At 35.1% G+C, this 26,645-nt stretch overlaps 3 protein-coding genes, 2 long non-coding RNA genes and 1 pseudogene across 8 annotated transcripts; 3 read left to right on the forward strand and 3 right to left on the reverse strand.

Moving 5' to 3' along the window:
* Positions 1–225: 225 nt before the first annotated feature.
* On the forward strand, positions 226–5,714 carry LOC149895589 (uncharacterized). 2 transcript variants are annotated; one of them, XR_016458463.1, is made up of 2 exons: positions 226–375; positions 4,772–5,714. It is a non-coding gene; the product is annotated as an uncharacterized LOC149895589 (long non-coding RNA). The 2 variants fall into 2 exon arrangements; XR_016458464.1 differs by having other exon boundaries at positions 4,782–5,714.
* LOC149895590 (uncharacterized) lies at positions 396–5,714 on the forward strand. The gene has a single exon (XM_090118707.1). The coding sequence runs from the start codon at positions 396–398 to the stop codon at positions 1,791–1,793; it is 1,398 nt and encodes a 465-aa protein (XP_089974833.1). The 3' UTR covers positions 1,794–5,714.
* Position 5,715: 1 nt separating this feature from the next.
* LOC149895591 (uncharacterized) lies at positions 5,716–10,835 on the forward strand. Of its 2 annotated transcripts, none has more exons than XM_090118700.1 (3): positions 5,716–5,850; positions 6,426–6,567; positions 6,937–10,835. In XM_090118700.1, exons 2-3 carry the CDS (start codon positions 6,438–6,440, stop codon positions 9,306–9,308), a joined length of 2,502 nt encoding a protein of 833 aa, XP_089974826.1. In that variant the 5' UTR covers positions 5,716–5,850; positions 6,426–6,437; the 3' UTR covers positions 9,309–10,835. The 2 variants fall into 2 exon arrangements, with proteins under 2 accessions (XP_089974826.1, XP_089974828.1); XM_090118702.1 differs by having other exon boundaries at positions 6,426–6,492.
* Positions 10,836–13,412: 2,577 nt separating this feature from the next.
* Polr1E (RNA polymerase I subunit E) lies at positions 13,413–14,555 on the reverse strand. Its single transcript, XM_090118711.1, has one exon. The coding sequence runs from the start codon at positions 14,502–14,504 to the stop codon at positions 13,413–13,415; it is 1,092 nt and encodes a 363-aa protein (XP_089974837.1). The 5' UTR covers positions 14,505–14,555.
* Positions 14,556–16,015: 1,460 nt separating this feature from the next.
* On the reverse strand, positions 16,016–17,052 carry LOC149895593 (uncharacterized; annotated as a pseudogene).
* A 1,143-nt stretch (positions 17,053–18,195) lies between these two features.
* On the reverse strand, positions 18,196–26,153 carry LOC149895594 (uncharacterized). Of its 2 annotated transcripts, none has more exons than XR_016458461.1 (4): positions 25,777–26,153; positions 19,407–19,598; positions 18,940–19,026; positions 18,196–18,523 (listed from the first exon to the last, which is right to left on the reverse strand). It is a non-coding gene; the product is annotated as an uncharacterized LOC149895594 (long non-coding RNA). The 2 variants fall into 2 exon arrangements; XR_016458462.1 differs by lacking the exon at positions 25,777–26,153 and adding an exon at positions 19,701–19,860.
* Positions 26,154–26,645: the final 492 nt, after the last annotated feature.

Genomic DNA, 26,645 nt, shown 5'->3' on the forward strand with positions numbered 1-26,645 from the left:
CTGAAATACCTAGTAACACTTTGTCTAACACAAAATATAATATAACATATATGTATACCTATTATCTGTCGGACTTTTTTCAATGTTTAAATTTACTATCTGTGTGCATGCATTATACTCTTTGGTGCATGCCATACTTGCTCTGTGGTGCATGCTGTGAGCTGTCAAACTTCAAGTTCAAAGCACCTTCAAAGTTGAAAGTTGTTTCTCCATTCTGTCATATATTTTTAAATGGGGTCGATGCTTGTTTGTGGTAGTGAAAGCACGTGTTATTGAAAAATTTTTCATTATAGTTTTCTATTTGGTGTATATTTCATTCAAGCTACGATTTTTTTTGTTTTTATTGGTGGTGGTTGTATTGTATAGTGTTTAGTGGTAAGTATACTAATCTAAGTATGGAAATCCCTCCGGATCCGCCGGATCCTCCTGATCCTAACGATCCCTCCCAAAATGTACAGACTCGCCTTCCTCACAAAAGGCATTTGGACGATGATATTTCAAACGTCTCAAAACTAAAAAAAACTTCTGTGGAGATTAATCCTATAGCGGCATCTATCCAGACAGTTTATACTCACCCTATGCTATCTGAAGGTGAAAGAAGGTATTCGGAAGCAGACACTGGCCCATTCCTTGTCCACTTATGTAAAAATGAAACTGATCTTGCTTCTGGTTCAACTTTGAGATCTGTAAAGGTAGGCCAACTTTTAGTTACTAATGGTATTAATAATATTAAACGTGATGGCATTAAAAAGATAGGTAGGAATCGAGTCTCTGTTGAATTCTCTAATGCTGATGACGCCAACAAGTTTTGTCATAATCCAATATTGAGTAATAACAATCTTACTGCATCCATCCCTACCTATAATTTTTCTCGCATGGGAATAGTTAGAGGAGTTCCTACTGACATTTCCATGCAAGAATGTGTAGAAGCTCTAGAGATCCCCCAAGGCTTCGGAATGGTATTAAAGGCCCGTAGACTCAACCGAAAACGAAAAACTGATGAAACTACTGAGTGGATTCCGACGACTACTGTTGTCCTAACTTTACAAGGACAAAAATTACCCGATAGAGTCTACCTATATAAATCCTCCTTAATTATCGAGAAATACCAACTTCCAACTATACAATGCCGGAAGTGCTGCAGGTTTGGGCATATCAAATCCCAGTGCCGATCAAAACCTCGCTGCTTCCGGTGTGCAAAGGACCATGATGGCATTGATTGCAATGTTTCTGAGTCTGCCGCTTCATGCATCAGTTGTTCAGGTTCCCATCTTGCTACGGACCCAGTGTGTCCTGAACACTCAAGACAAAAAAATATAAAACATATTATGTCTGAGGAAAACATTTCTTACTCCGAAGCTTCCCTACGTTTCCCCATGTCCCGCAAATCCTTTGCTGATGCAACCCGTCAAACCCCTTCTTCTTCAATTACATACTCTTCACAAAATCCGCCCTCTTCCCCTACCTCGTCCTCTTATAAGAAAACCGTTTTCTATATGCCTCGTCCTAGAGCTCCTCTTGGAAAAGGCTATGATAAAGCAACCCATAATAACATTGTTCGAGATCCCCAACTAGAACCGCAAAACGGGTGTGCCTTATCAGGCACTTCCCCTATTACCAGATCTCAAAGAGAGAGCAACGTCCTCATCTCCTGCCTGACATTTTTCTATGACATCATTAAAACATGTAGTGATGTCGACTTACCGCACAACGTGAAAGAAATGTTATTCAGAATTCTTGACACTATCAGATTAAATAATGGCTCCGAAGAGCCTGATACAATGGAATGCTAGAAGCGTTCGACCAAAGAAACATTCAATCATCAGCCTTATTAACGAATACGACCCTGTGATATTTGCCATATCTGAGTCGTGGTTAGTTCCTAAGACTCGTTTTACCATCCCTAATTATGTGTGCTTACGCAATGACAGAGCCGACGGTTATGCCGGTGCTGCTCTGATTATTAAAAGATGTATCCCCTTCTCCCAAATCCCTATTCCCAATCATAGTGAGGATATCAATGCTGTTGCAGCAAAAGTTTTTGATTTTACTGTTTTATCTATATATATCTCGAAACCTTGTTCCTCTTTAATTCCTGATTTGTACTATATATTGTCCTCTCTCCCCGGTCCTATTTTAATTTTGGGGGATTTTAATGCCCATCACACCTCATGGGGCTCCCATAAGTCCGACCTATTTGCTGTATCTCTATTAGAACTGTTTGATGATCTCAACTTATGCATTTTAAACAATGGCTCCCCTACTCATATTGTTTTACCTAATCAAAATCCTAAAAGTGTTGTTGATTTGTCCTTGTCTTCCCCCTCCTTATCTCTGTCCTGTAATTGGTCCACTCTCCCTGATTCCCATGGGAGTGATCATCTTCCTATCCTCCTCTCCTTTGACCATAACATCCCCGAAGCCCAATATGTTCCGTCTCTAAAATTCCACCTGTCTAAAGCTAATTGGTCTAATTATTCATACTCTTTAGAAACTAAAATTAATCTTTTTCCCCCTATTTCATTTAATAATGTATTGCTTGTTTATTCCCAGTTTGAATCCTCCATCCTTTCATCTGCCAATGCTAATATCCCTCAGAAAAAACCATCTCATTATAAACCCTCTACTCCTTGGTGGGATCAGGAATGTACAGATATTGTTCGCCAAAGATCTGATGCGGAAAAACTATACATTTCTAGTATGACACCAGAAAATTTCCTAAACTTTAAAAAGATTTCAGCTAATGCGAAAAAAACTCTTAACTCCAAAAAGCGTTCTGGATGGCTAAATTTTTGTGAATCCCTCTCTCCTAAAACCCCTCCTTCTCTAGTCTGGAAACAAATTAAAAGGTTTAGAAAGTCATATTCCCCAATTTCCTTAACCTCTAACAATACCTCCCTTTGGTTAGATGAGTTTATAAATAAATTAGCTCCTACCACCGTCCCTGCCTCTGACCTATTTCCCTCCTCACCCTCCTTTCTCCCTCCCACAAATAACCTAGACTCGCCTTTTTCCATGGATGAACTCTTATGTGCCCTTGATGGACTCAAAGATTCATCTCCTGGTATTGATGAAATTCCCTACTCATTTTTAGTCCAATCAACAGAAAAGACTAAGGTATTATTTCTTGATTTAGTAAATTATTTCCTTTCCACTGGCTTCATTCCTCCATCCTGGAAAACCCAAATTGTAATCCCTATCCTTAAACCAAACAAGAACCCATCAGATCCTAACAGCTATCGCCCAATTGCCCTGTCCTCCACTTTATGTAAAATAACGGAAATTTTATTAAAAAACCGGCTAGAATGGTTTGTTGAAAATAACAATATCCTGGCTAAATCTCAATTTGGGTTCCGCAAGGGATTTAGCACTTTAGATAGTATTGCCGTCCTCACTACTGATATCCAAATTTCCTTTAAAAAAAAGCAGTTCCTTGCTGGAGTCTTTCTAGATATTGAAGGTGCTTATGACAATGTTATTCTTCCAATACTCAGGCAAAAATTGCATCAGCTGAGTATCCCCGAGAGGTTAACAAGGTTCATTTGCAATCTTCTTATGTGCAGATCAATCCAAGTAAGAGTTGATGGATCTTTAAGCTCTCCGAGATCCATTTGGAAAGGTCTCCCGCAAGGATCTGTGTTAAGCCCCCTTTTATATAGCCTGTACACCTATGATTTGGAGTCATCAGTAAATAGTTTTTGCAACATCCTACAATATGCCGACGATATTGCGTTATACTGCAGTTCATCCTCTATATCTGAAATAGAATGTAATTTAAATAGTGCGCTCTACTACCTACATGAGTGGTTACACCCACATGGCCTATCTTTATCCGTCTCAAAAAGCTCTTGTGTAATTTTCACCCGCAAAAGATTAGTTCCTCCTTTAAACCTTTTTTATAATAATGATCCCTTCCCTTTTCATGATAATGTAAAATTTTTAGGAGTATATTTAGACTCCAGAATGACTGGATTAGTCCATTCAAATTACATTGCTAAGAAATGTGAGAAAGGCGTTAACGTTTTGCGTGCGTTGTCTGGAGTTAGCTGGGGCGCGCACCCTTTCTCTCAGAAGCTCCTGTATAATGCTGTGGTCCGTAGCCACTTTGATTATGCTTCATTTTTATTGGAACCATGTAATAAGGCCGGCAATCAAGTTTGGGACAGAATCCAATCTAAATGCTTAAGGATTATTCTAGGTGCTATGAGATCCACAGCAATTAACGCCTTACAAATAGAATCCGGTGACCCCCCTCTTCATTTTAGGAAACAGTACTTGTGTGATAGATTTATTTGGAAACTTTTTCAAAATTCTTCCCATCCTCTCCTTGCTAGATTACAAATTTTACATGGTTTAGTTGACAATAACTCAGCGTTCCCCCTCTTAAAATCCTACTCATTTATTTTAGCATTACCCTATACTTTGTATAAATCCCCCTCCAATCCTATCTTTTGCTCTCCTTTTGAATCCCTTCTTTTTCGCCCAAATATTGAATTTTTTAAAATTTCAAAACAATCCCCCGACGCCAATCATAAATTCAACAGCATTTTAGCTGAAAATTGGAATGGATGGACTCCAATTTTCACTGATGCTTCAAAAACCTCTGATATTGAAAACGTGGGTATAGCTGTCTGGATGCCAAAATTTGCCATTATGTTGTGTCGTAAATGCCCTCCAGTAACATCTACCTTTGTGGGCGAGGCTTTAGCTCTGTTAGAAGCGGTACTCTACGTCCTATCTCATAAGCTGACTAAATCGATTATTTTCACAGACTCCAAAAGTTGTTTACAGGCATTGACTTCTAATCAATTTCGTTCAAAGGTGAAATATCCGGTAATTATTAAATTAAAAGAAGTCCTGTTAGAATGCAAAGTAAATGATATTGATGTTACCTTGGCTTGGATTCCTGGACACAGTGGTATCACAGGTAATGAGTCCGCCGACCTGTGTGCTAAAGCAGCCATTAATATATCATCAGAGACTCATGAACTTACATACTCACATGACATTGTTGCACTTGCGCGCCCTAGACTTTTTGAAACATGGAAGGATTTTTGGTCTATGTCAAGTAGAAGTAAGGGCAAATTCTACCGCTCTATACAAAATGATATTCCTCCAAAACCATGGTTTTTTAAATATAAGGACATCCCCAAAGGTGTTACCTCTACGATCTGCCGTATTCGACTAGGCCACGCAAGTACTCCAGTGCATCTAGCAAAAATCAGGGTGAGGGACAACTCAATTTGTGAATGTGGTATTGATGAAGCTGACCTGGACCATATCTTTTTTAACTGTACAAAGAATTCTTCCCTATATGATAACCTTCCTCCTACCGTTCCTCGTCCTACTAACATGCAATCCCTCCTCTCATTAATTAGTACTCGATTTGTTTATGTTATATCTAAATTTATTATCTCTAACAAAATAAAACTGTGAATATTTATCAAGCGTCCAAATATTGTGGATTTTAGTTTTTATGTTATACTTTGTACATAGTTTACTGTTCGTCCTTTATAACAATTAAATTAACCTGGTGTTGGGAATTTCTATATATTGTGTGTGTCATTTTTTTGTTGTAGATATCTGCGCTTGACTGATACATTTCAGTTTCTTATAAATCTATGAGATGTAAAACTATCCACAACGTGACATTGGCAAAATTGTGGCAACGCAGCACTGCCATTTATAAAATAAATTGAATTGAATTGAATATTTTTAAATAAATTATATTTTTCGGTGATATTATAAGATGCACATGAATTATTGTAAATAAATTTAAACTAGCTTATTTAACTGATCAATAAATACATATAATGTAACGTTAATATCCATAGAATCTCGTGTAATAACGTAAGTAGAAAGGAATGTGTATTTTTGTTTTTTTTTTTTTTGTAGGAATGTACAACAAGGATTGAATGATCAATAAATAACATTTCACAACAGTTACTATTCAGTTGAAAGGATAAAGTAATAAAAGAGTTTAGTTGGAAAATTAGTGCCATTAAATTTTAATGCCTATCTTATAGGGAACAGCTGTCTTTACATATCTCTCGAAAAAATTTTGTTTTGTTATAACTACAAAGACGTATAAGCCTAGAAATTCCTATACATATAAACATACACAATTAGTCTGCATGCGTACTGGTGCTGTATGTTTTGGAGCGCTATCCTTACTTCATTACAAAGTATACGCGAGTATTTGCGTACTGCTGCTGTATAGATTGGAAGAACTTTGCAAAAAAGATATTTACAATCTGTACTAATTAGTTTTACACCATTGCATGCTGGCCTTGTATAGAATGGAAAGACACAGTCAGGGTAATAAATACAGAAGTTAAATAATTTTATTTTACCTACTCATTTTGAGAAACAGTCAACAATATGTGCATAGATAATTTTTCTAATGACATTTTTTCTTATTTCAGATTGAATCTGATATGGATAACTATGCAAAACATACGATTTTCGGCGGAAGAATCAAACTAAAAAAGGGTACAGTTCCACATAATATATTTGAATGTCAGCGAGACAAAGATGAGAAACTAGAAGTATCTACGAGCAAAAAACGTAATTAAATTAAATATTTTGAGAAATTCATAACTCAACAGAAACAAAAGTTATTTTCGAAAACCAAGTAGATAAATTTATAAAGAATATATAAAATTCGATCATGACTCGTCACTCGAACCCGCATCCTTTTACGCCAATCCGCCTCATGATCAAATATTTTATATTCTTTATGTACATTTACATATATTTATAAAGCATTCATACATTTATATTTATAAGGGTTGATATTCTTTCACTGTAACATTTTTGTACCTATATTTTTTTCTGTGTGTGTGTGTTTGTCACTGAATTCCTCGAAATAGCTGGATTGATTTTAATGAATTTTGTGTCTTTAGGATCTACTGACATACATTTTTCTCATTTCAGAGATGCAGTCCCAAGACTACGTGTGCGATTATTGCGATCGCTCCTTCATCAGAAAGTGTAACCTGGTGACGCACATTGAGAATTTTCATATAAACATCACGAGGTACTGCGAAATATGCGGGAAAACCTTCGGCAGAGTGGCAGCTTTGAAGTTACATTTAAGCCAAGGACACAACAACCACGGACAAGGCTTACCCGAATGCGATCTGTGTGGACGAGTCTTTAAAAGAAAACAAAATATAGTATCGCACATGACGTCAAAACACTTCAGAATGTTAAAGACTTTTTCAACATGCAACGTCTGCGATAAAACGTTCACAACAGATCGGAATTTAAAACGCCACAAGAATCAGTTGCACAACCCTAATGTGCAGTATCTTATATGTGATTATTGCCAAAAAGTGTTTAAAGGAAAACAGTCTTTAATATCTCATATAAATTCAGTGCACAATCCCGTGGAATCGGATTATAATCAGTGCTTCTTGTGTGATAAATCGTTTTCGAGTAATCGGAATCTTAGGCGGCATGTGGAAATGTTGCACGGTGAAAGGGCTGAGTTTAAGTGCGATTTGTGTCCAAAAGTGTTTATGTGGCATCATAGTTTGAGACGCCATACCCTAGCTAGGCATATGAGTGATAGTTTGGAACAATTTAGTTGCAAGTTTTGCGATAAAATATTCTACGGAAGAGAAAATGTAGAAAACCACCTCGCGTTGCATCATAAACCAGAAGCAGTGAACAAAACTGTGGTCAAGGAATGTATGGCAATCAAAATAGGGCATCGTTGCGAATATTGTCAGAAAAAATTCGATGAAGAAACGCAGTTACGGCAGCATGTGAAATCGGAGCATTCGTTTCAAGATTTCTACACGTATTGCAAGAAGTCGTTGATGAATTTGAGTGCGAAAGAAAATGAGGGTAGAAACAAATTTGTTTTCTACAATTGCGAATTATGTATGGACGTTTTCACGTCCGTCTATGGGTTGAAAGACCACATGAAGGCGTGGCATGATGTGGATTACAGCTTATCGACTTGTAACGTCTGTTTTAAGAAGTTCTACAGCAAGCAAGCAATAAGAGAACATCAGAAAATATGTCTACCGCCAAAAGGTGTGAAGAGTTGTGACAATTGTGACAAGCTATTCACGGATCAATCGAGCTTAGAATTTCACCAGCGTATTTTCCATCCTCAAACTCAAATTCCCAAAGTCACATCGAGTGTAGACGATTCTAACTTAAATGGTACGTTTAAATGTGACCTGTGCAGCCGAGTGTACATGAACGATAGATCCTTAAAACATCACATCAAGTTAAATCACACTAACGAAACCACAGTGCATTGTGAATTGTGCAGTAAAGTCTACAATAATAAGTATTATTTGGCCGCTCATATGAGAACAATACATGCTAACGACAAAATCTTCCAATGTGATTTGTGTGATAAAGTTTTCCGGAATAAACGTGGAATACGAAGGCATATAGTGTTCACGCATATGGGCAAATCGCGGTACAAATGTATAGAATGTGAGAGCTTGTTTAAAGAGAAACGTAGTTTGCGAAAGCATTTACGTTCGAAACACTCGCAATCGAATGTGTTTCCGCAGTGTCATGTCTGTCAGAAGCGTTTTGAATCAGCCCAGTCATGTAAAGTGCATTTGAAATTGATGCATTCAGTCAATATGGATACATATCCCTGCCATATGTGCTCCATTTCGTTCAGTTCGAAGAAATCTCTAAATATCCACGTATCGAATAAACATTCGTCACAAGAACAGATCTTTAAGTGTGATACTTGCAAATTAGTGTTCAATGGACAGCAAAGTTTTGACCAGCACAATGCGAACAGCTTGTGCAAGATGCTCAAAATGCAGAAACTCGTGCCGCGTTGTATTATATGCGCAAAGGATTTCAGTGCGCGGAAAACTTTAAGGAGTCACATACGGAAATTCCACCCGGAATTTAACGTGGACGATTTAGCAAGATACGGTTCCGAACGACGTCTGTTTGTCGTAGAATGTGAAGACTGTTTACGTAATTTCAACAATGAAACCTACTACGAACATTATCTAAAATTTAAACATTTACGTGATACAATCGTGTTCACGTGTGAATACTGTTCCGTATCCTACAACTGTCTCGAATATTCGATACAAAGATACAAAATGGCGCACGAAAAACTAAATACAAGTACGTTGATGTTGAGTGAGTTGTGTACGACCGAAATGAGTGAGGACTCGACTAGTTTGAGTGAGATTGATTCCAGGTTTGAGGTGAAAACAGAACCTGTGGATTTTAGTACAGTATATGATATGGCAGCGGGATATGAAATAATGACAGAGTGCGAAATTAAGGCTGAGCCGATGTCTCCTTAAATTAAAGTGATGTGTATCGGGCTAGTTAGTAACGAAAATAATACTCGATTTTTATTATTATTGTGTATGTATAAGAAATTAAGTTCTTAATTAATTTTTGGAAAACACTTCAGAATCAAAACATACTTTTTTTTAGTAAAAGGAATATATTTTTTGTATTTTATAACGAAAAATAGTGGGTTGTGGATTCTTTTAGTTGATTCAATCTCATTTTGAACCAGGAAGCCTTTAAAACTGGCCATATATTTTAAGTATAAAGTAGCCGGATGTTTTTTTTTAAATATTATAGCCATATTATTATTAATTTCTTATTATGCAGATTGTTGTAACACTAAAAATCTAAGTGCCTCTAATTATTGTTATTTAAAAAATATTAAGAATTTTTATGAATTCTTTTAGTAGATCTCTTAAACATAATACTCTTTAGTTAAGTGTTTAATATTAAGCCTATATATTATGTATTTTAGATAGAGTAGGAAAGACATAATATAACTTTAACTAATTATAAAATAAAACTTCTGATCGTTAGAAAGAGACAGAAAATCTAAGCACACTAACTATCTCTCTCTTCTGTATAAAAAGTGAAGTCCCGTGTCCCCAAGTAGGGTAAGGGACAGATGCATTATGCATACATCTGTTTCACTGATCGATTTTCTTTAGGGACAAGTAGGTGATCAGCCTTCTGTGTTCTTCTAGACCGAGACATTTGTTTTTTTTTCTTCGTCTCCACCGGGAATCGAACCCAGGACCCCTCCGTTCTACGCTCGCGCGTCAACCACTGCCAAGGAGCCGGTCTCTTCTGTATAATATAACAATAAACAACTAGATTCACAACCACGTTCAAAAATTGTCCAAAGCAAAACTCTGCCTATGCGTCTTTTAGTTATCTAATTAGCATATACAATAAACTTTGAACATTACTGCCACGAAATAAGGTGCTTATTTGTACAAATTAATACCTATATAATATTATAAAGCTGAAGAGTTTGTTTGAACATGCTGATCTCGGGAAATACTGGTCCGATTTGAAAAATTGTTTCAGTGTAAGATAGCCCATTTATCGAGAAAGGCTATATTATATCATCATACAAAGACCAACAGGAGTGAAGCACTGCGGGTAAAACTGAGAAGCTCAGCTAGTATATCTTAATACTATTAAAAAGGCGAAAGTTTGTATGGATGTTTATTTCTCTTTCACGTAAAAACTACTGAACCGATCACAATGAAATTTAGCACACATATAGAGGGTAACTTGGATTAACACATAGGATAGGTTTTATCCCGGAAATCCCACGGGAACGGGGACTATGCGGGTTTTCCTTTGCAAACGCGGGCGGAAATCTAGTAAAATATAATATATTATAAGAATTTTTCAAATCGAACCAGTAGTTACTGAGATTAGCGCGTTCAAACAAACAAACACACTCTTCAGCTTCATAATATTAGTATAGATTAATTATTACTCCATATTATAACAACAATCTTGATTCTTGGTTGTATGAAAATCTCTTAATCTTGTGAAAATAACTATCCATACTAATATTATAAATGCGAAAGTAACTCTGTCTGTCTGTCTGTCTGTTACTCAATCACGCCTTAACTACTGAACGAATTTGCATGAAATTTGGTATAGAGATATTTTGATACCCAAGAAAGGACATAGGATAGGTTTTATCCCGGAAATCCTACGGGAACGGGTTTTTCTTTGAAAACGCGGGCGAAGCCGCGCGCGGAAAGCTAGTAATCTATAAATGTATGTTACTTAAAATAAGATAATCAAATTTTATACAATTACCCATATGTAGAAATTGTAATAAAATTATATATTTACTTGGGTAGTTTTATTTTTAACACTAATTCCTACTAAAATATTATAAACGTTTCACATAAAAACCACTGAACCGATTTTTATGATACTTGGCAATAATGTAGCTTATGCATCAGATTAACATGAGTTATGGATAATAAAATAAATAATATACAGGGTGTCCCACTATTGGTATATTAAGCGCGAAGGGACTTGTACTTTTGCATACACTGATCACGTAAAAAATACTTAAACAGCAAAATTACATCAAAAATTTTTTGCTCAATTTTTCCTGAAAATTTATGTTTTCTTCTCTAGCTTCGCGCAGCCGGCATATATCGCTTCTCTAATGTGAGCATTTTGTCTATAAAAACATAATCTTAAACGATAGCTCACGTGCGGGTGGCAAAGTTGGGCGGGTTGCTTGTTAGGAGTGTACACATAGAGTTTTAAGAATTCATCTATTTGAAAAAAAAAATGCGTCTGGAATTTTATAAGTATTTTTTACGTACTCAGCGTATGCAAAATTGTAACCTCCTTTGAACTTAGTAAGTATACCAATAATGGGACACCCTGTATATTTTAATGTGATTGCAGTTGTAGATTGCAATTTGCAGTATACTTTTTAGATATTTAGATTTTACATGTTAGGCATTTCATTCTACAATTAAAGAAAAAGTTTTATTTTTAATTTTTATTTATAACACTTCATTGTACAAAACAATATAGGAAAATGTGGTAGAAATTAATGAGGTACAAAAATTTTGTACAATAGGCGGCCTAATTGCTACACAGCAATCAATGCCAGGCAACATGTTGGATGACTCTCAGATCAAATTTCATGAGAATCGGTCAGGATAATACAATAAAAGAGTATATATTATGTAGATACTAAATTTATAAAATTTACTAGCGGTCCGCCCCGGCTTCACCCGTGGTACATAATATTTATGTTTTCTCTATATAAGAACCATCATAATACATTATAAGAGTATATATGTAGATACTAAATTTATATAATTTATTTACATTTAACCTCCTGGGGCCTGCGGTCATATATATATTACATAAACAACAAAAAAATATTTCAACGCCATCTTTTGCGTCTATGCGGGAATAATACCTCAAATCGATGTAGTGGTATGTCATCAACTATACTAAACGGTTTTTGGTTTTATAAGTGACAGTGATTTGAAGTATTCTCATTTCGAAGTTGACGATGGCTGTGCGACGGCAAACACGTGGTCAGTAATCTTACATTTCTAGTGGAACCATTAGTATATTTCAGTATATCTTTGTATATCTAATTATAATAGATATTATTTCTGCAACCGCAATAGTTATTTTGTAAGATAAATCTAAAACTTGTGAAAAATATGAATGTTTTCTTTTATGTCATACTGGTAAGACATTTGGTCTCAATTCTTGCCAAATTGGTATTGGTTACAAGGGCCCCATGTATTACCTATATGACATTATTTAGTTTATGTTACAGATTTTATTATAATTTTCAAGAATTATAAGATACTGAGATCTACCAACACCTAGATGAGTAAAATATTGACCTATATGATGGACCTATGGAGTTTCTTGCCGGTTCTTCTCCATAGATACTGCTTTCCGTATCGGTGGTAAATGTTAATACTGTTATGACGATTCAAAAGTGCTTTTAGAAGAAGTCTTATTGAATAAATAAATGTTTGAGATGAAGATAATGCCCCAAATGATACCTATGAAGCCGCCCAAATACCAGAAAATGATTCTTCTTCCATACGTCCAATGAGTATGAGTCATGTCAGACCAGAATCGTCACTATGTATGTCATCTTCAGTTGTTGGCAGACCATTTCGGGGACGAACATGACGTGGACCAAGCATTAGAGGAGGCTGACCGAGAGGATGGATTAGAAATAAGACCTAGGGGTGGACGTGGCAATATAAATACACCGCCGCGCCGGTGCAAAATACTTGAACTGGTCGTTTCTCACCCTTAAAAATACCTATCTTTGAACAAAGGTACAAAAAATAGACACAGAACAATGGATAGAATAATAAATATTTAGATTCAAGTTTAAAAATATATAATAACTAAAAAAATATGTAGTTTTTCTTCATTTTCATAAACTTATTACACTTGGAACTGGGACCTCCTGTAATATATATATGACATAAGGAAAATCCAAGTTTTCCACGAAAGATTTTTTTTTCCATTTTTTTGAATATCTATAATTGCATTAGAACAGATACAGCTAATTTTTATTAAAAAAGAAAGAAAAAAAAATCCTGGGTCTCAGGAGGTTAAAACTTAGAAGATTTCCGCCTGAACATCGGTTTAAAGTTCAATGGATACTTCAATTGCACTATTTTCGTACCGCCAGACGTAACAACAGTAGCGCCAATAATCCTCAGTTTCTTTAGAATCGTTGCTTGAGTAAATTTAAATTCCTCACAAATTTTCGTCAAAGAACATTTATAGTTATTTAATAAGAATATAAACACGATTGCGTGACAAAACGCTTTGTCTTTAAAGTTCGGTAATCTCACCGTCTGTCCTTTTGTCATAGACGAAAAGTTCTTCATTATAATTTTGTGCAGTGTATGTGAACACTTACAGGCTGCATAACTTTTCAACTTCATTTCTTTCGCAGTTGTCACATAAAATTTTATTAAACAAGACGTGTACAGACCGAGTACTTGATTTATTTTCGACTTACTCTTTTCTACCATACTCAAAATCATCGGCGACATTTCCGATTTGTAATCTTTCTCAGCGATTTCGGAAGATATTGTTTCAATCTCGTCTTCTGTTAAAATTTTGTTGATATCGTAAACGTCTTCGAGTCGAGTCGCTTTTCGGTCGATTGGCGGTAAGTAGAAATCATCAGGCAGGGTCCCATTATCGTATGATGATAAATCCAGTTGGTCTTCACTTATTTTTTCTGTAGCTTTCTGGACTTGCGCTGTTATCGTTTCTACGTTTATTTTTAATTTTTCGCGCTGTTCCATCTGTTTTTTCTGCTTCTTGGAACCGAATTTACGACTTAAATCTAAATTACTCGTTTCTAGTAGCTGTGAGGTGTCCAAATTGTTTCTGATTACTGGATTTAAGTTTAGATGACATGATTCAATGATTCGAACTTTTCCAGTGTTTTTGTTTCTTGCGAGTAGTAATACTCGTCCAACGTCTTTTTCTTCTTCATCTCCAGTGTACACCATATTATCTAGTTCAGTTACAACAGTATATTTATTATTTTCTTGATTAACAAACATCTCACAATTGCTTCCTTGATACTCGTCAGTGATGTCAGCATTTTGAAAGTTCACAACCATGGGGTAAAATTTTCGCTTCGGACATACCTCTTCTACTTCTAATTGTTTCATTTTTACCATTTTTAATTAACAAATCATTAAATTCTGTATGTGCACGTGCATTTAGGTTATAAAAACATAACAAATGATATGTCATGAGACATTTGATGACATTTGACAGATCTGATATTGGCAAATGACACTTTTGCTGTGTACGGTGCTGGGTGCGTTCCGTATTATAAATACCTACTACAATTATTGCAATGGTGCGTTCTGGCTCTCATACAGTTTTCCTTTCTAACTTGTTTTTCTTTATGTAGATCCTCCACCTATTTTGAACTCGATTATACACACCTACATATTCCGGGTTTGGAAGTATAGCTTGTCTCAATCTATACTTACTAATATTATAAAGCTGAAGAGTTTGTTTGTTTGAACGCGCTAATCTCAGGAACTACTGGTCCGATTTAAAAAATTTCGTTGATAAATAGCCCATTTATCGAGGAAGGCTATAGGCTATGTGGAGTGCGTGATAATTGATATTAATTACACTAGGTACAGTACCTTTGGGTGATGCACAAATAACCACACACTCACAGTTTTAACGTTTATTATCTCCGCACAGAAGGAGAGAGACAATTATCAGATACAAGCAACACTTTGGGCATGAAAATACAAGAACAAAAAGACACTGACTAGATGCGCATTCGGTAACTAAGATCGAACTGTTAATTTTACAATTGTGAAGAAACATGAAGAAATATTCCGATCTACCCGCTGGGACCGTGATAATTTCGTCGCGGCACGCATACTACGCGAATACCGCGACTCCGTCATAAAATAATAAATATTATAATTATTTTGTATGAGAGTAATGCATGTCTGTATTTTTTGTGTTTTGTGTAATGAATGTTTAGTGTTATAATTAAATACGAATATAAATATGAAATAAAATATTTAAATACATGTTGTGTGTAATATATACGTATGATAAAATACATACACTAAAATATCGTGTGTCAGCCACAGCTATATACCTATCATTACGCATAGCATAGCATTTTATGCTAGCCACGCGTGTGAAACCGAGAAGCGCTAGTTATTGATAATATTATTGTCGTGATCGTTATTCTTTAGCACTTAAAAGGATTAGATTGTGCTTTATACCTAATATTTGATGCTTAATATTATTAACAGGAAACATATATTTTTTTAAGCTATTGCATAGCTTCTATTGCGGGCCTTGAGCGCGGGGACCGAATCCAGAAATTCCGTAACGAAAAAACCTCACGCTCCCCACTCCGACGGGCGGAGGTGTGGCTTGAAGGCATAGCATGCAATAGCTGTACCGCGGCAGTCCCCGAGTGCCACCAAGTGCCACACGTATTTTTTTATTTTAATAATTCTCCATAGGTTCTTGTAGAAAGCTTTAAAGTACATAAAAAATATAAAATAAAGTCTAACATATATTTTTTTAAACAGTTAAAAGTCTAAATTAATACATGCAAATTTTGGAAAGGAGCTATTTGAGTAATTATAGAAATGATTCACAAGATTTTTTTTTTCAATATGACAAAGGAAAATGCACAAAGATTTTTATTTATTATATTTTTCAGTAATTTCATTCAATAAATTTAGGCAAGGTCTTCTGAATGGTGATCTATGTGCTTCAACAATTTTTTGTAAATTCGTTAATTTTGTATTATCAATTTTATTCTGCAAATATGTTAATAATAATCTTCCATATTGTTTATCGGCAACACATTTTTCTGAAGCTTCTTCTAGATTTTTAAAAATAAAATATTGTATTTTCTCATCTTTAGAACTTGTTTTATACATTGTACATATTGTAAATATGTTCTTAATAAATACATCTATTGTAAAGTCCATATTTATTAAGCTTTTTAGAATATCTGTCTGTTCCTTTTGGTCTAACGTTGAAACAAATTCTTGTAAAATACTGCTATTTATTTCAAAATCAAGTATTATTCTTTGGAATAATATTATAAAGTCCTCTGGATAATTTTTATGTACTTTTACTAATACATCTGTGGCCAGCCATGAGTTTTGCCTTTTGAAATAAGTTAAAAGAAATTTTAGTAAAAACTTTTCAACAAATTTTACATTAAATTGTTTTCAAATACATACTGGCATAATTTTTCGATACTCGTATCGGGTAAATTATTCGCTAATGTGATAAGAATCGTTTCATCTTTCATACTTTCTTTTATAATGTAATCTATATTTAATATAGGATTGGATTCAACAATTTCTTTGTATTTTTCATTATCAATACTTTTTGGTGTAATTATGTTATCTGTGATATTATTTACTCTTTGTAGTTCTTCAGCAGGTGGAGTTCTGTTTTCTTGGAGAGCTCTTTCTTGTAATAAATGCTCGTAACCTACAAGTAAAATACTTCTTGAAAGGCGAACGTTCCATTGATTTTCGACGCTATTCTGACCGGCTATTTCAATACACCGTTGCAAAATAGGTATTGATGATGCTGATAATTCATACATTATACGCATTTGGTCGAACATTCATTCCCTTTTGCACAAATTTTAAATTAGAAAATAGTTATTTGGTTATTTTGAATTCGCTCTTGTGTTTAAATTTTGTGACAACTGACATTTTATGTGATGAGTGATTGGATCAATGAATAAGGAATCACATGGAAGCGACATACCTACAAAAAAAGTGTGGCCGGCGCCATATTGCTTGTAACACAAGATGGCGGTGTTTAGTGCCGAGAATATATCGATAAACATTACTATGTTTATCGATAAAAATAATATTAATATATAATATTTTTTTATTTAATTAAACTTTATTGTACAAAATATAGAAGTAAAATTACAAATGGCGGAAAAAAATGACAATGCCAATTAATAAAATTAAGTATGACGATGGCTGCTCGTGACGGTAACACCTATACAGGGTTACTTGTAAAACACTTACTTGCTCTATGTAAAACACCAGCAACCTCGCAGTACAAGATAACATCATAAGTAGGTAACAACATTTGTTCTACGACTATTGGCATAACGCAATAAATTATTTTTAGGTGATTTTTAAGCTTTTATTGTACTCTCCTAACATTTGTAAGTCTATTTTCTATTCATTATCGAAAGGACGACGCGACGCCCCCTTCCCCCTCTCGTTCGCAGGGATGAGCGTAGAGTTTATAATAATCAAACGGAAAATTAAATGAATATTTATTTTTGTATGAAAATAAAATCTAACAAATTATCAAAAGTCGTAGAACAAAATGTTGTTACATAATGTTGTTAGCTATCTTGTCCTGCGAGGTTCCTGGTGTTTTACAAGTAACCCTGTATAATTTGATAAATCTAGTTCAATTTTGACTTCCATCTAAGGATTACGGTAGACTTACGATTTGGCATTTAAGTTATCTGCTAAATTTATCAACTGGTTTATTGGATATTTTGTTTTGTTTGACCGGTGTTTTCGAAATCAGATATTATTTGAATGTAGTATTTAACGGAACTAACAGAAGCATACCAGTAAAGAGCAAATGTAGTATTACGGGTATGCGGTATAAAATCTGTTGTATGCATTTTGCTACTATGGTACAGCCACGAGGGATGGCGCATGCTCCGGAAAAACAGAATAATTTAGTATTCGATTTGTTTTATTACATTACTAGCTGTCCCGGCGAACTTTGTACAGTTTTGTTACCGTGTTTGTTACCTTTTAGCTGAACTAATTTCGGTTTTGAGGAATGTAATACAATGATACAAAATAAATATTAATATAGGTATATAATAGTATTTTATTACGATGAACAACACAATATACAGTAATAGAAAGAAAAAACAATAATTACTTAGTAACAGAGAAAATTAAAGAACTAAACTATTTTGTGCAGCCTGATTGCACTCGGATTCACTCTTTTCATTCTTTAACTGTTGTCTCCCTCGAAATCGTTTCCTTTTACTATAGTTGTGATAGTTCTACCACTATTATCGAACGATCGACGCTCATACTGTGGGTATCTTTGCCGTCAATTTATGTGGATACCTTTTGGAACACGTCTTGCTGTCGACCATAATAGGGATTAGAGGCTCAACTGGTACCTGGAAATGAAATGTCACAATTTACATTAACTAGCATTGTTCACTTTACATTTATTATTCATAATTTGCATGTACATAAAGCAAAATCATTAAAATGGTATTAGCCATGCAAATAATAATTGAAGACCTAGTGAATATCATTAAAAGACAACTTCATGTCACTAAAACACAAATGTCATCAAAACTTAACTTGTAAAAAAACAACTTTCAAAATTGTGTTCTACTGTATTTAACAGGTTGGTACTTGTTTTGTTTTTGTACAAGCTACATAATATGTCATTGATGGCATCTCACTTCTTTTCGTAGATAGTCTTATTTTTTCTGTTAAAAATTACATTTTCACTAAGTGATATTACAAATTCCCTTATTTTATTTTACAAAGGGTTGGCTTATAAAGCAATACTTAAAATAATTACCATATTTGAAACATTCTGTATGTCTGCCGGAGTTGGATCCAATTTATTCGCCGTTGATGAAGCAGGTTCACCTTGACTGACACAAGGCTGAAATTTATTTTTAGATTAAAAAAACAGTACTTTGAACTAGGCATGATGAATGTTACATTAGGAATGGAAAAAGGAATATTACATAGGTATTTGCTAGAAGTAGGGATGCCATATTGATTATTTTTGGACCCGTATAATAACTTAAAACACCCCATGTATTTAAAGTAAAATGCACTTTCCCTCAGTCAATAATATTTCAACAACCAAATATCACCCAAGTTTGTACTAAAAAAAAATATAAAACCATCTCAGTTTGTTCACAGGCCCCCTTCAAAATAGGAGAAACGTTAGATTATAAATGACAGACCTAAATCTAAATAAAAAGATCAAAAGTAAATTGGAAGACATCACAATATGTCGACAGATAAAAACCTCACCCTGTGTGAATGCAGCGGCAGACATACTGGTATAGCATCATCGTGCAGACGAATCACATGCATTGTTCTATTGAAAGCACTTTCGGGGAAATGTAGGGAACATAATATGATATATCCTTTACATTTGGCTTGATATTTTCAGTTCCAATTGCTTCTAACCATTTTCTTTTTCTATATTCACTTCTTGGTAACCTTAAAAAAATGAATATTTAGGTTATTACCTATAATTTTAGTCCTAACCTGACTTATTTACAAATACATTTTTAAAGTACTGTTACAACCGACCAATCTTACTTAAGTTAAAATTCATATTAGGTAAATTTAAGGAATTAAGTGTTTTATTTTTTCTTCCGCCTTCCTTCTGATGCTCTTGGCAAAATTTATTTGTTAATTTGGAAGTGTATTCACCAAAGCAACTATTCTTGAGATTAATGCCACAGCCTTGGGAGACGCACGTCTTCATCCAAGATAATGCTGATGTCGATATTATAAGCCGTCACTAGCACCCAAATTCATTATTTTACTTGTACGAAAATATACAAAATAAAGAAAGAAAGAAAGAAAGAAAGAAAGAAACATTTATTTATCAGAGACAGCACAACACACACATACATAGACATAAAACATAAAACCGTACAAGTAAAATAAGAAAACATCGCAATAAGAAATAGTTACAATAAAAGAAGCAAATACTTAAATTACTAACATGAAAAACACGTATAAAAAAAAAAGAATAGAATGATAACTACATTTATTAAGGTGTGTCCTACGACCCTGACAAAAAGGAGGCAGCTCAGCATATGCTGCAACGTCCAGGAACATTGGCAGCGCTGTTTTTCAGTGCCCCCTTTATAATAAAGGCTTCGAGTTGGGACGAAAGGAGTTACTTATGACTACATATTATATACATAAATATATAAAAATAAATAAATAAAGGAGTTATAATAAACTTATAGATCATACGACGATATAACGCGACTAACGGCCAAGGTAAATATTAAATACATATAAATAATAATTAATAAATACATAAATAATAAGTATTTTTAGGACAATTTTCAGGTATGTTTAATTTACCACTAAACCTGGATTTGGTGAGCTAATAATATACTTTTAAATTTAGATTTAAAAGTATATAGTGTTCGTAAGTTCCGTAGCGGTGGTGGCAAATTGTTCCAGCATTTAGTGGCGTTATATTTAAAACTACCCTTAAAACAAGCGGAATGGTGTTTGGGTACGAGGAGTTTGTGTGCGTCCCTGGTGTTGTATTGAGTGCTTTGTTCACTCCTCCAATTAAGTTTTTCAAACAGATAGCGAGGCGATTCTGTCTTGACAACGCCAAAGAGAAGGGACGCAAAGTGCAGTTGCCTGCGGTGCTCCATGTTTAGACATCGCGCATTATTAAGATATGGCGTGATGTGTTCCCTCGGAGGGACATTCCAGCAGAACCGTGCACATGCATTCTGCACTCGCTGGATTACCCGTTTTGTACGACCTAATAACCGGTGTCCATAAATCACATCCATATAATTGAACTTTGATAGAACTAGACTATCACATAATTTGAGTCTGAGGCTGGGTTCAATATATTGTCTAATGCGATATAAAACCTTAAGTCTATAGAAACAATTAGCTGCTGTAGTGCTAATGTACTTCTCAAATCTCAGATTCTCATCAAAAACGATGCCAAGATTTCTAACCTCCTCAACACGCTGTATAGGTACCCCGTCTATGTGTAAAAGTACGGATGGCAGCTTATTTTTTATTATTTTGACAGTAGAAGGGGTCCCGAGTATCATATATTTGGTCTTATTGGGGTTGAGAACAAGAGAGTTATTTTCCGACCACATTCGAATTGAATCCAAGTCTGAATTTAGCTTTTCTTCTGCTTTTTGCGTCTCATGTGGGCAGAATGAAATATATAACTGCACATCGTCCGCATAGATGTGGTACCGACACGATTTTATTCGCGTCACTATGTCTGCACTGTACAGTATATATAACAGAGGCCCCAAAATAGATCCTTGAGGAACTCCTCGTGTTACCACTTTACATTCAGAGAGCATAATTCTACCATCCTCCTCTGCAACTGAAACAGTCTGAGTTCGTGACGATAGGTAGCTATTGAACCACTTTACGGTCAATGAGCTTAGACCGTAATATGTGAGTTTAGATAGTAGCAAAGGCACGTTTATGGTTTCAAATGCTCGCGTGTAGTCCAGTAATACCAGGAACGTACCTTTGCCCTCATCTTGAGCCGATAATATATCGTCTACTACGTCCGTTATGGCTGTTGCAGTACTTTTGTTTTTTCTAAAACCAGACTGACGATCTGGAAGTATATTATTGGTCTCTAAGAACTTCATTAACTGCTTATACACTATTTTTTCAATGACCTTGGAAAGGCAAGGCAGTATACTTATTGGCCGAAGGTCCTTCAGGTCTTGTGGATTATTAATTTTCGGTGCAGGATGAACGAGAGCGCTTTTCCATAAACCAGGGAAAATGCCAGTGTTCAGAGATTCATTAATAATATACGTCAGTATTGGCAAGGTAGATGGTAATGTGGATTTAAACATGTCCAAAGATATGTCATCAATTCCAATGGCTTGTGACTTCAGTTCCTTTAAAGTGCTAAACACCAATGACTCATTTACGTTCGTAAAATTAAAAATAGCATCACTGTGTCGATTAAATTCATAATATGTTAATATGGAAAGATGTAATTGGTCTTTACCAGGGACATTTAGAAAGTGGCTATTTAACACATTGGGATTACTGAGATGAGAAGGTAACAATGAATCCTTTTTAGGATTGATGGTAACATTGTCTTTTATATGTTTCCACATGATCTTAGGTTTGTTTGAATTAGAATTAATGTATGAATTAAAGTAAGCCTGTTTTTCACGATTTAAAGCTAAGCTGGTGAATTTTTTTAAATCCTTGTAATAATGTTTGTGTGCATCCTCCTTAGTAAGACGCGCTCTACTTCTAGCCTCATCGCGTAATTGGAACATTATTTTGATGTTCTGTGTAATCCAGGGAGGCCGTTTCGTCTTGACGAAAATCCTTTTCTTAGGAGCGAATATATCATAAAGAGATATGATATATGAAGTCAGCGTGTTAACCATTTCATCCACGTTATGAAGAGAGAACAGAGATGACCAATCGATATTATACAGAGACTGATTAAAATTATCTATGTTAATGTTCGCTATAGGCCTGAAAGTGATAAATTTTGGTTTAGCTTTTTTCTTATATATATTAAGTGTGCAGGAAACAAAAGCATGGCTGCTGAGTTCCTCTATGTGGTCTACCGCCAAATTACTCACTGGAACATTTGTGCATATTACATCTAATAAAGTTTGGTTGAAACGTGTAAAATGTGTCGGCTGAGATACATGTTGCGTTAAATTGACACTTTGAAGAAAATTTTTTAGTTTAATACAGTTTATATGGTCGCCATCCAAAAGATTTATATTAAAATCCCCTACGAGAATAAGGCTGTCGCACCACATAAAAGAACCAATGGAATCAGTAAGTGCATCCAGGAACAGATTAATATCCAGCCAGGGAGGGCGGTAAGCAGTACCGACCACGATGATCTCGCCACCTAAGTTAACCTTAAGCCACATCTGTTCCACGCCATGCGCTAACGGATGTGGTATAACCCTCACCGACGTGCCATTTTTAATATAATAACCAACACCCCCACCTCGAGATCGAAGAGTGAGCGGCCGAGGAACGTGGCGTAACCTGTAGCCCGGCACGGCCGGAGCGCGCCCCTCCTCGCCATCCCTCAGCCAAGTCTCGTTGATAGCCATCACATCTACTTTATGGCGCTCCATTGCCACCAGAAACTCATCATGCTTCGTACCCAAAGAACCCGGATTCAGAAGACCAACTTTAAATTTATTTTTGTTGTTCATTGTTATGGTAACTGTATAAATATAAGAAAAACAAATAAATTAAATATATATTATAATGAAACTTTAAAACATACTCACAAACTATAATACTAGAATAGACGAGTAAAAGCATGAAAATGATATTTAATGAATTAAATATTAAAATAAAATATAAAATACTAAGAACATAATATTCTTTTAAACTCGAGAAATAATTGACACACCTCAATAAATGCGACTGCGTGCAGAATACAATTATAAAGGCCGAATAGCAAAGACATCTTAAATTACATAATAAAACAAATTTTGCGAAATTAAAAACAGATTGTCCCATAATCCTTTGAAAGTGCGTATTTGAGCGAGGCGATATTTCCATCTCAAAATTAACTTTATGAAGCTTCCTATACACCTTTTTTTTACAATAATTTGAAACTATTATTAAAGGATAACATTTATTAAATAATATTGAGCAACTAAACTTATATATAAAACAAAAGACTAAACATGTAATATTTTTCATACAATGAGTGTTTGAAAATGCAACTAGCCGATAAATGTTTAGATTTAACAATGAGAGAGGTTGATAATAACACGTATAATATATATTTATAAGAAGAAATTCACGATAAAATATTATGTATGCTATGTAAGTATGCTTTAAAACATGGCTGGCCGTTATATGAATCATTAACGTAATAATCTTACAACGTTTAGACCATTTACATCTAACGCTATGTATAGTAATAACATAATGAAATATTACAAAAAGAACGCGTAAAATGCAGCTATATGCAAACCACAGAAACAAACAAATTGAAGTCGTGAATAGCTTTGTATAGGTAATTACTTTTAAAATACAGACAATAAGTACCAGTAAGCTCGAAACTAGCTTTGGCCAAAAACCTTATTTATATCGCCTTCGGAGGATATAGTATGGTATTTAGAGTGCTGGTCGCGTCTTGCATATATATGGCCACGTCGGGTCCAGACATAACTCCAGCCTTTAGCGCGTTGTTGCTCCCGCGCCAGATGGAATAACCTACGGTTATTGCGCGTTAGGTGCTCGTTGATATAGAAGCGGCGCGGTTCTCCCGCGACTAGCCCGCCGCTATCAGCGCCGCGGCGCACGCGCGCCGCACGCAATAACTCGTTACGCAGATGGTGCCGGGTCAGTTTCACTATGATGGGGCGCGGACGCCCAGATGAGCTACGGTCGCTACTCATATCCAATCCGTTTTGACGACCGACACGATACGCATTTACAATATCCTTCTCTTCCAAAGACAGACCAATTTTATGTGCTATTGTTATAGTCAAATGTAATAGGTTTTCGCCTTTAATTTCTGGAAAGCCGGTAATTTCAACATCATTCATCAGATTACGCTGCTCAGAATCGTTCAACTGATGCTTAAGAGATTCAATGCTTTCAACTATATCATTACTAGGTTGACTAATCGGTTTGTTTACTGAGTAATCTGACTCCATTCGCTCCAATCGCTCTTCAAATCCGTCTAGTCTCTTATTGTACTCTGCCATAACCATTGTGACCTTCGCCATTTCCTGACGAAAACTAGAAAGTTCGGTGCGCAAAAGTTTCATTTCCTCTGCAAGAGAGCTGGAGAGGGAATCATGGGCCTGCATCGGGGCATCCACGTAAATATCTCCGCTCCCCACATCTTGCGAGCATTCAGGTTCCGCTGATTTAGGAGACGAGTCTTTGCATGTTTTGCATAACCATTTTCCATTGAGTCGTGATTTGGGGCTTATACATTGTTTGTGGTACAGGTGACTGCATTTAAAACACTTAGCGCCATCTGCTGTTGGAGAGTAAAATTTGCCGCAGCTAGGGCACTTGTTGTTAGGCATTTTAAACCCCGTATCGATCAATGAAGTTAGTTATTGATTAATGCAGTAGAGGGCGCTATACTTAATTGAAATCACTATTTTATTGTGTTTGCAATGAAATTTGCAGATAATATGTTTTACAGTTATTGCTGTTTGAATTTATTGCACTCACATATAAAAATCATTAACTTTCTGTAATAAACAGAGCTCACAAAACCACAATCCCTCGTGATCTACGCGTTGATTTACTCACAGTTACTGCAGTCGGTAGTCGTAAAATCAGCTGTTAGTCAGCTGTTTTTTATTTTCACTTGTTAATCACTTATATCGTCTTCAATAACTTAGATAACACTGACTGTGATAGCTTTTAATGGATACTACTCAAAGAACACTTAAGAAGACTAATTAAACACTTTGACTATTTTTAAAGCAAAATAAACTGGGGAAACGAAACTGTCACTCCAACCGTCACGACTCGAAATAGTGTTCGAATAAAGCTATATTTGGTAACAATTTTGCACTAAACACAGTCTGTGACTACTCCTCAATTCAATATACATGAAAATAACTAAATCAGCAAAGTAATAACTAATATTTCAGTCAAAACAAATACATACCGGTGCAATGACAAACTTTTCTGGTTTTCATTCTTTCTGGAGCCACATCCCACAATACTACGCTTTGGAATTATGCCACTGTTTGTCCTCGACCACTCTATATGTTTTAGACACAAATGTTTGTCACAATCACAAAAATATTCAATATTTTTCAATATTTACTACGGAGCAATGACAGCGCATGTACATCATAATAACGAGAACATAAAATGGCGACCGGCCACAGTAGGTATTTGAGCAAACTACAAATATCAAACGGTATAGAATTAGCACTGACTGACGTATAGTCATATTTTTTCACTTATCAGAATATTCATTGGTTAGAAAGAGACAGTATTAGTTTTATTATTTCGGTATCGAAATGCATGATATTTGTATAATCAGTTGTTTGTATAGAACAATATGCCCTGTCCATAGGATTCCTTAGTCATTGGATTGGATGAGTGTGATGACTGTTAAGTCATCTGTCAAATTCATGCTGGGTTGACATACGTATAAATTTCAATTATAATAATAATATAGCAACACTTTAAAAACAGAAAGAAATATCATGAGAAAGTATATTAATATCACTAATATCGTATATCGTATCATAATATTGTATAGATTGTGAAAACCGTTAGATTATAATCTAATTCTCATTTCGTATATCATATAAAAGTACTCTTATATTAATTATCTGTAAGAGACCTACAAAAGTAGGGCTAAATTGAATTAAACTAGAACAATAAATGAGGAATAAGTAATATATTCAGTTAAATTTTTATTATAAAAATCTACAAGTATCATTTTTGCCAATTTTAGTAATAACTTCCAGCTACCAAAGTCAGCTTTACTCGCGTAGTTCCCAAATATATTATGGCTATATC

The sequence above is a fragment of the Colias eurytheme genome, chromosome 31, assembly GCF_061535395.1.
Source record: "Colias eurytheme isolate Ceu_HAF_F1 chromosome 31, ilColEury1 Martin Lab GWU primary, whole genome shotgun sequence".
Lineage (NCBI taxonomy): Eukaryota > Metazoa > Arthropoda > Insecta > Lepidoptera > Pieridae > Colias > Colias eurytheme.

What these genes read in the sequence shown, in the direction of transcription:
- LOC149895590 (XM_090118707.1), top strand. Translation starts at nt 396, where the DNA reads ATGGAAATCCCTCCGGATCCGCCGGATCCTCCTGATCCTAACGATCCC.
- LOC149895591 (XM_090118700.1), top strand. Translation starts at nt 6,438, where the DNA reads ATGGATAACTATGCAAAACATACGATTTTCGGCGGAAGAATCAAACTA. An exon ending in AGTATCTACGAGCAAAAAAC is followed by an intron (nt 6,568 to 6,936) that starts GTAATTAAATTA and finishes TTCTCATTTCAG; the next exon opens with AGATGCAGTCCCAAGACTAC.
- Polr1E (XM_090118711.1), bottom strand. Translation starts at nt 14,504, where the DNA reads ATGGTAAAAATGAAACAATTAGAAGTAGAAGAGGTATGTCCGAAGCGA.